Below are 12141 nucleotides of genomic sequence, written 5' to 3' on the forward strand. Positions count from 1 at the left end.
CAGTGAGGTGCAAGAACATAATAAATAGGGAAGTAGTGAAGTGGAATTCATAATGGAATGAAAAACAAAGAAGAAATAATGATAAGAATCTTTTTGTGTTTTAGAGATTGAAAGAAGTAGTGTTGAAACTGAAAATATTTCCAAGCGTTTATGGAAGGAGTGACTTTGGGATGGTTAAGATTTAACTATGTGAAACCAAAGGTCAGAGTGTTTAAATTCACATTTTCATTATTTGCACAAAGGGAGGATATTAAAATATGTGAAACAAAAATAGTAGAAAATAAATATAAATAAGTCTGATTCATGTTTTTACAAAGAAGGGTTTGACTACTTTATGAGTCATGTGTTGTCTAAGCTATTTAAGCTAACACTATATAAATATTAATTGCAGATGATATGGAAATGAACACAAAGCAAAAATTACCTGCAGAAGCAGCAATTAAGTAGAAATTCAGTAATGCATAACGATTAAAATTGTAAATTTTCAAAGTCCAGCAAAAATAATATTACTGTAAATGCTGGATGGGTTCTGAGGCCTCTGGAACAGTTCTCAGAGAGGAGTTTTTATTTCCTGTCAGAGATATTTTTCTCATCCTTTGCTTGCTATTATCAATGAGAACTTCTATACAAAAGTACGTAATTTACAAAACTTTCACAAAAGCAATTGCATTGGCTGCCCACAGCACTCCTTTAGGTAGTTTGGGTCAGTATTTCTGTTACCTTTTTTTCCAGAAGAGGAAACTGGAATCTGGAGATATTAACACATTTGTCTGAAGTTGTACAGCTAGTCACAGGCAAAGCTAGAGTTCAAACACGATCTTTTAGTTTATCGCACATAATGGTATATTTTGGGTTGTTTATTTGGGGGTTTGGGGCCTTGAAAAATTTTGTCTGTTTGCTATAGCAGGTTCAAAACTGCTTCTTGAAAAGAAGCTATCTCCATCCACCTCTATGTGGAGATGAGATGCCTTCTAATGACAGGCATGTCTTTTGTCATGCCCCTCAGGAGGCTCATTATATAATATTTGCACTTTACGTATCTGACAGGGAATATCTAACTCACTGGCTATCAAAAGCTTAATTGAGGGCAGCCAGTTGGTTAGAGCGCAGTGGTCATAACACCAAGGTTGCCAGTTCGATTCCCACATAGGCCACTGTGAGCTGCGCCTTCCACAACTAGATTGAAAACAATGACTTGACTTGGAGCTGATGGGTCCTGCAAAAACACACTATCTCCCAATATTCCCCAATAAAATTTATTAAAAAAACAAACAGACAAAACAAACAAAAATTGCACTACCTGCCCTGAGCTTTTTAAATTCTACTTTTCCAATAAAAATTAAAAAAAAAAAAAAGCTTAATTGAGCAACAAACAAACAAACAAACAAACAAAAATTATGGAAGCTGCTTAGAAAGGCCAGGCCAAAATCTATCCTAGGTATTGTGACCTGGACTTATTACTAAATCCTTGTGAAATTATTTTACTGAATTTATACTAGCACCTTATACCATCTACTTATGTTGAGGAACACTAAAAGAAGCAGCCCTATGAAACTCATTGCTGTTTTTATTTTAAGGATGTTGTTCATTGTATTAACAAAATGTTTTCTTCATGAGGAACCACAGGAGAAATCATTTAGCTTCTTCCGGGCATATTTTTTTCCTCATGGACACAGGGATCTTGTAACTCACCATGTTTTTCTCTTGAGAACTTTGAAGTAGTAAATTCATGATCTATTCCAGGAAATATGCTGGGAATTACACCAAACATTTTATATTCTAACTGCTAGCCTGACTTTATCTTATCTTTTCTAATTTTATTTTTCCCATTTTTTGTCCACTTATTTACATTTTCTTCTTCCAGTGAAAAGATTGTGTTTTCATAATTCTTGAATCATTTCTTTGTAAGTAGGATTTCAATAAATAAACACTGTGGAGAACAGTGAGAGAATAAGATTTAATTATACCTGGACTTGTCTCCCTCCCACTTATATCTTTAATCTTTTTATAGCTGTTCCTTCAAAGGAGGAATTTAGGACTCTATTTAAAAGGAGAATACCTTGAGTTTCACTGAGAAATAATAATGTCAACCATTTACAAAGTTGTAAGTAACATGTTAAAATAAATGAAAACTTTTCGCTAGTTGATTACCTACATAAGAGATTTTTGGCCCGCTATCCTAACACGTTACTTTATTATTTATATTCAGTAAACATATGTGATAGTTTTAACTACCTCACCACTAATTCATACTTTAAACTATTCCTACTGTATGTCATCCTTAAAAAAAATAATACCTAAAGACTATCAATGTCCTGCCGTTAACACATCTAATAATTATTCAAATTGTTATTCTTTCTTTACAATTTAATTTTAATAATACCTCTGTCAACCACTTCCTCCATCTTGAAACCATCTTTACCTTTGATCTTTTCCTATTACACGTACCATCATTCATGCTTTCATTTAAAATAGTCATTTGAGGAGCCGCTATGTGGCACCACGTGTGATGCAAATTCTTTACCTGCCTTATCCTTGCATGTTCTATTTAGTTTCACTCATCACACCCAAACCATAAATACTAGGAATATTTCCCAAATTATTTCTCCCAGTTTTCTTCTTTCTGCCTCTGCACTTTTACCCTGGAAGGATCCGCTCACCAGTGACTTCCCATCTGCACATGTAGCACAAATCCCTTATCTCCACTTGCACACATCGTGCACATCTAACTCAGAATCTATCCTTTTCCCCCTCGAACCAGTTGATGCTTCTGACCTCTTTCAATGCTCTCACAATTCTCCCAGTGACCAAGGTTTGATTCCTAAGTATATATTTTGTGTGTGTGTTGCATCACTCCTAACAGTTGATTCAGAAATATATTTCACTTTCCATTCTCCAGGCTCAGGCCTGGCTCTATCCCTTCTCTGCACACTTAGATTATTGCCACAGCTCAACCAGCCATCCATCCTTTAGGGAAGTTTTTCGGTTCCCTCTACGATTCATCCCACACACCGTCACCAGATCAATCTTTAAAAAGCACTGCTATTCTTGTATCACTTGGCTGCTCAGAAACCTTCCATGGCCCCCTACAGTTTACAAAAAAATGTTCTATTTACCTTTATCTTTGGAATGTCTAAATTCATTTCTTGGCCTTTTGAGAAAACTGCTAGGCAAGTACAGGATACAAAGAAAGGAAAATGTAATGCTCATATCTTTAATGCAAATTGTTTTTCAATAAACAATGACAATGGGCAAACAGTCTTTAGTTAGGCTCATTTTATAAAAAAAACTTTTACTGGAAACAAGGCAAAAGAGCCCATATTGGTGCCATCAATCGTGGCAATTGTATCCACAGAGGGAAACAGGGGCTTTGCAGTCTCTCCAGGGGCTTTGCAGAGATCTGTAAAGCAGGGGAGAAATCACGAGCACAGCCTTGCAGCTCTGCTCCCTTTTGGTCCGAGACAGCTTGTCCCATCTCTGCAGCTCATTTAGGCTGCTTATCTGCCATTCAGTGCTTTCTCTTAGAGCGCATTTGGTAATGACAAGGCCCCTCTTTTCACATTCACTATGCCACATGTAATTAAGTTCACGCCTCCCTTTGGACAGTTCACATCAGCACATGACCAGCTGGATACCATCCAGCTGGAAAAACACCCAGTTTGGGATGCAATAAAGGGAATCATAGAGAAGGAAAATGGAGAAAAATAATCAGAATTTTCCTAAATGCCTTGAAGTAACATTCGTATCTCCTAACGTCCTTACAGTGTCTTCTCTGAAAGAAGTTCTTTCTTACATCATGTGAGGATAGAAAAGGTCTTTAGTGAGTAATAGAAAGAAGCTGTGTTCCAGAATGCACTGTAATAAGAAGGCAGAGGCTTGAGTCATGTACTCGTGCGATGGAGGATGGATGGCATGTGAGAGAGTGAGCAGAAGAGCTTTGCGGTTGAGATAACCTGGGTGTGAATTCCGCCTTCCCTAAATCGTTAACTGTGAAAACTTGGCTATGCCACTTAGTTTCCCCGAGCTTAGTTAGAGCTCAGCATAACTTGCAGAGAAGTAGGGAGGAATAAATGAAACCAAAAGGATGCTGAATAAATGGTAGGTATGCTTTGAATTATCACTATACCATGAAACACATTCTTGTCATTGTATTTTTACAAGAAAAAAAACGCATCCAGTTCACAACAGAAAATTAGGGAAGAGAGGACTTTCTCATTTATTTGAGATAGTTATCTTCTTGTGTCCCCTTGTGCCTATTTTCTTTTGAGATCTGGAGGCTTCTCGAGCTTTATTTTATAAACAGACCTTCTCTGATGCACACCAAATTCAATAGAATAATTCCCTCTGCACCTAACTTCAGGTGGAAGGCGTAGCAAGGAGGGATTTAGTTTCCTTTTCTTTAGAGTCAAAGGCAGAAGAACCTAAAAGCAGAAGTGTCTAGCTTTAATCAATTTTCTGTGTTCTCTTTCTTTCATCTAAAATGTGCAATTATACTGGTGAGGGTGCTGACTAAAGGACGGGAAGGCAAACGATGGGAGGCAGGTGAGTACACACATCTTTTTAGCTTCAGCAGGCCCCTGAAGCAGCCCCTTCTGATGTGATCTTCAGACAAAGATAATGGTGATTAGATGGGAAATAAGAGACCATGAACACCTCATTGTTTTTCAGTATAAAGCACCAGCTAGTACTCATTTCTGTTTAAACAAAAATGTCCATGTTGGCAAAGACCTTGAGGAATGGATGTACTAGTTGCTAACCTTGACACTGGACAAGAGAAAGAAAAAATAAATTCCAAAGAGATCTTAGAGCTTGCCAATTTTCATTTCTGTTGCTACTACAAAAAAAAAAAAAAAAAAAAGGCTCTGAGGGCCCATGAATGTTACTTTGCATTGAGAATGAAAAAATGAATATTTGATGTGAGTAAATATAAGCCTTTAGTGATTTTTCCGTTGCTCAAATATAAGGGCATGAGTGATGCTCAAGGAATTTTATTATTTTGTTAGACAGGCTTGTGTTTATGTAGGTGAAAGTACACCACCAGAGGAAAAAAAATGTTCTGGGTCCTACAGATTATAAATATCAGTATCTCCACCTGAGAGCATGATAAAAGAGTTTTCAGCTACTGAAGAACAAGACTAAAAATGGATGTTTTTCTGAGGCTGAGAGAGGGGAAGAGTAAAGGTATAATGCGTTATAATGATAATGTAGTTCTACATTTGTAGAATTACAAATTACAAATTACAGGGCTGAGGAGCTGATGCGTTTCCCCTCGGGAAAAACAATGAAAATTACATGTAAGGATCTTCATTTCAACAACATCTTTTATTTTAAAATCACTGTGTACTTCAGAAGCATTAATCAGTCAGGCCTCTAAAGCACTATTTAACACAAGCACTTTATATGGGAACTAAGCAAGAAATAATCATGTATAATTTGTTAGAGGCCAGACTGCAAATTGAATTAGGACTTCTAAACTCCTCTTACTATTTTCACTTAAAATAACTTCATCTTTATGATTATGACACTTTCAAAACAGAGCCTTTTGAGTCAATCTAGCATTAATCAATCCTAGATCCATTTAGAAAGGCACAGTATGGAATTCATAGGTGATAAACATAAGAAGGAAGTCGATAACATTTTAGTTAGAGAGAGCCACAAAAAGAAGAATCTGCAGGTGAGAATAAAGTGCTAGGCTGAGGTGAGGGTGGTAGGTCAGGAGCTAGAGGTTGTCTAATTCTTTGTAACCTTTAACCCTGTAATGGGAACAGGCTGGAATCCTGAGCCAGGCCATATTAAGCTGATGTCTCTATATCTACCCACATATCTCTCTGGACAATCTATGGATAAGTTTATGGCCATTTTTCAGCTGATATGGCCACATGTCCACTTGGGAAGAGATCTCTGGCCTTCCACCCATACTCAAGATCTTCAAAAGTGTCTGGAGCCTCAAAGATGCAGAGAAGTAAAAGCTGACCTTTCACTAGTCTAGAAAAACAAGAGTATGCCAGAAGCAGGGCACTCAAGACAAAAATACGCTGGTTTTATTCTTTCTATTGTACAATTCTCCTCCAAGTCAGACATTGATAAAGTCAAGTGCACCAGAAAAAGCATATTTACCTCATATTTTCTTTCCTGTGTACAGTCACATACATTTCGTAGACTCTCCCTTGGGGAATGGCCCCAGCGGGAATCAGCAAGCTTACTCCTGAATAGCAAAAGAGAAAAGCAGTCATATAAGACCTATGCATCAAACGGAAACATCACAGAATGCCTTTGAAGCAAGTGAAAGGGAATCAAGGAGATTTTGTGGCTATGCAGCCATACGCCTGCTTTCTCTTTAAAGGCATGTAAATGTTCATGGCTGCCCTGCCTCACATCCTTACTGGCCTTGTTACCACAGCTTCCTCTGACCTGTTATGAAATTATTTAAAGGAATCATGTAAATTTTTAAACTTTTGTTTTATTTAAGGAATAGACAGATGGTTCCACTGTTGTTTTCCTTGTAAAAGAAGGGGCAAACGAACAACTGTTCTTAAAATTTCCAACAGCTGTAATGATGAATTGTTTGTAATTAAAAAAGAAAAGGAAAGAAAAAAAGAAATCCCCACAAGAGTCAAAGTCAGAGAAATACTAACCTCAACAATATCAAAACACATTTATTTCTGAAATAGCTGATTAGAATCAGTGTTTCTCCGTAACAGAACAATAATTGGTGAAGAAGTTCTTTTATCATACATAACTCCAGAAAGTCAACAGTAACTGCTAGTTTCAGTCACAGCAGGGCAAACAGGTTTTTACTGACTTGAGAATTAGTGCCATTTTGACTATTGGATTGACGTCTGTTCTAAGTTAACAGAGACTATTACAGTGGTGTGCCTGGAGCTTGCATCAGAATCATCGGGAGGACTTGCTAAAACACAGATTACTGGATCCTACCCCCCCCCCCCGAGTTTCTGATTTTATAGTTCTAACAAAACTGTAAATTTTTGTAGCTCTAACAAGTTGCCAGGTGATGCCGATGATGGTGGTCCACGGACCACCCTGTAAGAACCACTGTCATCTTAAAGAGTAATTCAGGGTGGGCAGCAACCTGAAGATACTGGGCTCCATGTTTTTATTCTTTAATAAATGCGGTTTATTTCAACTCAATAAAAATTTATGGAGCGTCCTTGGGAGTACAGTGTGTGGCACTGTTGTGAATGCCAAGAAGTAAAAGATAGTGTTGTTGTCTTTGATTAGCTTATAATTTAATTTGCAAGGATATGGAATATGCCAAACGAGTGGAGGGCAGTAAGGAAACTTGCCCGACCACACTGGAAAGTCTTGAGAAGAAAGAATGGAGCGTTAAGGAGGACTAGTTACTCAAACGCTTTTGTATAACTGACAATGTTGAGTCATGGCCTTCTTGAGAAGGAAAGCAATGTCAGAGCTGTGGTACTGTGAGAAGTGGGACATCACACCAGTGCAGAGAATGGTTTGTGGAGGCACAGAGTGGGAGCAGGGAGACCACACATGAGTCTACGAAGTCTCGGTATTTTTCTTTTTTCCAATGGGAACAATAAAATGTACTTTTATGTTTGTTATGAGGATGAAGTGAAATTATAGATGTAAAGTAGTACATATAAAGCCTGATACATATTAGGCAATAACTGTTACTCTATTAAATAAAATAGTGTATGTAAATCACCATTGCTTAGTACATAGAAAGTATTTAACACACGTTGGCTCCCTCCTTTTCACTTGATAAGCCTTTATAATAATTCATATATGAAAAAGTGACAGGTGTAGAAATGGGAAGGAAAGGTAGAATCTAGTGAATATCCTTTAAAAAAACAACACTGTCTTAAGAATAATATAATGGAAGTATCAATAGAGTATATTTTGATCTATTCATTTGATAGACTATTAAAATATATTTAAAATAATGATTTTAAAGAGTACACAATAGCATGAAAATTAACGAGAAAAAGGTAAAATGTGTTTTATATAATATATAATCTCAACTATGTAAAATATGTCGAACAAGAAAAAATAATATTCCATTAAGTATTTCAATTTATTAAAATAGGCTTTTAAAGGTATGGGGCAAAAATTGTCAAGGCACTCAAATGGGGGACTGAATAAGAGGAAGAATCAAAGACAAGTTCATATTCAGACTCAAGAAATATTAGTAGTAGATTAATTGGCTGTATGGCTGTTTACAAAAGAATTTATTATATTCTTTTCTTATGCTATGTGAAGGCTTTAGGTCAATTAAATTGTTCTTATTGCTGTTTTTACAAAATACTGAGTCTTGTCCAAAAGAGCTAAGGTCGATTCATAGAGGAATCCATTAACCCTCTTATCACCCATAGTTCCAAACCCATTACTACTCTTGATTAACGACTACCAAATTTTAATCAAACACTATCAGTCATTAACTTAAATTCACCACTTAATACCTTTATGAGGCTTATTATATATAATCAGATAACTAAATAATAGACTGAAAACAAAATAAGACTACAAAAGGACACATGATGAAGCTGTGATTCTAGAGAGATATATCGGAAGTGGGAGTGTGTACCTTAAGACTGTGTAATAAGCGTTAATAAATGAAGATTTGATGTCTATTATGATGTCCTCTGATCATCTGAAAATTAGTATTCTGAAGTATTGGTTCCTATAGTGAATTGGAACTGAACCGACTGATATGTTTTCTAATTAATTTGTCCTTTTAAAGTGAGATGATAAACAGTGAGAGCTTCTGGCTTGATGTTGCCTTCTGAAGCTCTGTTAAAAAGAAGGTTAATGACAGTTCTAAATTACACCTTGGCAGAAAGTTGTAAGTATACTATTCATAGGGGAAGTGTTTCCAGAGTTGGTTGGAGGAAGACAAATGGCTTTGCTGACTTTGTCTGAAGTGATGTTGGTTTACATTGAAAGTAGATTTGGGTTAAATAGGCTACATTTAACTTTTCAGGCCTAATGAAAACAAACAAATAAAAAAAAGATTTGGGTACAAAAATATTTTTTCCAACTCTATTGTTGCAGTTTAAACCTTTAGGAATTACCTGAATTAGGAACAATAAGGTGACCCCCGAGAGAGTTGAAGGTGCCAAATGCTGTACAGGATGGATCAGTCTGCCTTGCTAGACTCTGATTCTTCAGGTTGAGGGCCTCATTCTCCAACAAGGACTGGGTCATCTGAGGGGATAGCTTTGATGCAAATTCAGAGAGGTCATCTTGGGGGGTGACAGCACCTGAGGTGTTGTACACTTTGATTTTCAGGTTAGGCAGTGGATCCAGAATTGGAGAGTTGGTCATTGGGATTTTGTCCGATACATCATGCAACGCATAGACAGGTCCTCTGTACATGGCTGCAGCTGATGTGAGGTCTGGGGGGACTGCCAGGAGATCTAAGTCAGAAAGAGAAGGAAAGTCCACTAGCATTCTCCACTCAGGCAACTTACATCAGTCAGACTCCCCCTGAAGCTTCCTGAGCAAAAGGAAAGCAACTCAGCGAACATTAGAGACGTATACTCCAAGGTTACATCAGGGCAATTAGATAACTAGGATCCATGTTATTATTGGCTACAAATAAATAGACAAGTTCATTGTATATTTTCCTTGAAGTCTACTCACAGCTTCTAGTGTATTTATCAATTTAAACAGATTAGATTCATAGACAGTGATCCCACTAAGTAACTATAGGTAAAAATTTCCCTTCTCTATACTGGATTTGGACTTATCTGGAGAATACTGAATTTATAGCAATACAAGATGTCTTGTCAAAAGGGAAAAAAAGGAGACTCAAGAAATCACGCAACCAATCCATGTACTCTTTTCAAATAAAAGTTAAAAAGTATAACAGAAACCTGTTAGAAAAAGAAAAAAAAATTCACGCGCCTTGTCAATTCTCATTTGTTATGTGAATGAAGGTACTACAGTAATCAATAAAATAGACCAATGTTCCTTTCCTCATGGAGACTACATTCTAGCTGAACTGGATGATTTATTTCACTGATTTTGAAGCCACACGGGGAGGCTGCTTACATGTGTAAGTCGCAGGTGTGAAGTGCAATGTCAACTGACCTTGCCTTGCTGCCTTGATGTTCACAGGCTGAAAGCCTCCATTGAGTGCTGAAGAGTCAATAATATCAGACTCAAAGTCACGATGATTCTTCCGATATACAAATAGGGCCACCACTACAGAGATGGCCAGGCAAACGATCACGGCTATCACAACGCCAACATACAGAGCGACGTCATCTGAGTCAGGAGCAGCTGGACAGGGGGTGGGCAGAAGGAAACATTGGACTGACTGACTGGTTAGAGACATTTCCCACAGTACACATACATATTGCTATAATTTTTTTCAGACATTTATTGCCTCTTTTATAGGTTAATTCCAAATCTATTTCAAAAGCTATAGAAAACAACTTTGGTCTTTCAGTGGAAAATTATCTCTGATTTCTTTTCCTTTCTCACTCTGCATCTATCCACCCACTCATCTATCTTAAATTGGGCAGTGTAACAGACCATTTATTACATGGCATAAAAAGAAACTGGAGCTAAAACCATCCTTGACCCACAAGACTCAAAAGTTTATTACTAATTTCAGGGGGAAAGTTGGGAAGGTGGCTTTGAATTCACTGAAAGTTCTTTAAAACATAAACACTGTGTTAGAAATACCTGGCTTGTTCTGAATCTGTATGTTTATCGAGCCAGAATATTTTCCCAAGTATCATTCCAAGTCATAAAATTACTTTCCATAATGAAAGGGAGCAATCTTTCTCATTTTCCCCTAAATCAATGAAGGGGTGGGCGGGAATGGTGTAACTAAGCAAAACAAATATTAGGAACAAACATGTTGAACCTGAAGGGTGTGCTTTCAGAAGACCCAGATCTGAGGAGCAGAGGTTAAAGCCGGCAACTCCAGGCTTTTGATACAGACTCAGTATTACCTGTGAGAACCCTGAGCTTCTCACGGTCTCTTGTCAGATAGTCACATCTGAGCTACTCATTACTGGAATAAAATACAGCTCTACGGTGTGTGGAGTAAGATAAAGGCCTGGTTCAGTAATCAGAAAGGTCAGACTACCCCTGAAGGCAATCGAGCATTTGACCACACAGTGTGTGGTCAGTTGGGGGGGAGTCTGTTCTTGGGTAAAGCAAGAAGAAAATTCCTACAAATGTTGCTTGTTGCCTTGGTGGCATAGCACATGCGTGGAGCCAACTGCAAAAGGTGATAGAAGCTGATAATCAAAACAAAACAAATAAAAAGAAACCTTTACTGAATCCCATAGACATCTTTAAGTTTCTGTTTTTAGTGAAGTGAACTGAAGGTGCTTGCACAGTAAAAGGTGATTAAACAGGTACTTCCAGTGGTCAACCACAGCGCTTTTACGCTCAATTTTATATACATGTGCATTCTGGGGGAGACAATTCTGATTTGTAGGTCCCATGACCTCCTAAGTGTAGAGGAACCATGACTGTCTCCTAAGACTCACAGCAGCAAGGTTCATGTGGTGAAATGACTCATCATTTAGATTGCCCATGGCTCACAGGGTCATTCACATTCTTACGCCATGAAATCTCTGATACACTGACAGTAAAGAAAGTCTCTATTGGAAATCGCTCCATCCCTTTTAGCATTTTGTGCTTAAATGTACAGTATGTGAAAGCCTTTTTTTTTTTCTTTTTAAACTACTGTCTTTCCCCCAGTTTCCAGAATATCTGCTTTTCTATCAGCCAAGTCAACACTGACAGATCATTGCAGAAAACCAGTGACATCCCAAACAGCCTTGATTGTGTTAGACCTGCTTTCAAAGTGCTGACTTGACTTTGCTGTTGGGTTGTAGTTGAGGCCCAACGGCTGCGTTCGAAACTCTGGTCAGAATTTTATACTGAAACCCTTCATGTTTTACTTTACCAGGCTGTAATTACATGCATGATTTCTAACTCAATAGGTCTGCATTTTCTCAACGCTTTACTTTTTAGCGTTTGAACCCTGCCCTTTATTTATATCAGCATATTTCATGGTATGTTTTGTTAGCTACTGGGACTCAAGCTTTGGATAGTAGGCTGATAGATTTTAAAGCTGGCAGAGACTTGAAATGACCCTTTCTTCTCTTCAGCGGTGAAAATCTAATTTGTTTT

General features: G+C 37.5%; 1 protein-coding gene across 2 annotated transcripts in view; it reads right to left on the bottom strand.

Moving 5' to 3' along the window:
• UNC5C (unc-5 netrin receptor C) overlaps nucleotides 1–12141 on the bottom strand; it is a 370467-nt gene that overhangs the window by 37687 nt on the left and 320639 nt on the right. For both annotated transcript variants that reach the window (XM_019741125.3, XM_019741124.3), the window contains 3 exons: nucleotides 10075–10266; nucleotides 9054–9398; nucleotides 6118–6205 (listed from right to left, as the gene is read on the bottom strand). In XM_019741125.3, the coding sequence (XP_019596684.1) occupies nucleotides 6118–6205; nucleotides 9054–9398; nucleotides 10075–10266 (625 nt within the window). The remainder of the gene's footprint in view (nucleotides 1–6117; nucleotides 6206–9053; nucleotides 9399–10074; nucleotides 10267–12141) is intronic.

Source organism: Rhinolophus sinicus, chromosome 1 (assembly GCF_057876585.1).
Source record: "Rhinolophus sinicus isolate RSI-liver-muscle chromosome 1, RSI-T2T, whole genome shotgun sequence".
Lineage (NCBI taxonomy): Eukaryota > Metazoa > Chordata > Mammalia > Chiroptera > Rhinolophidae > Rhinolophus > Rhinolophus sinicus.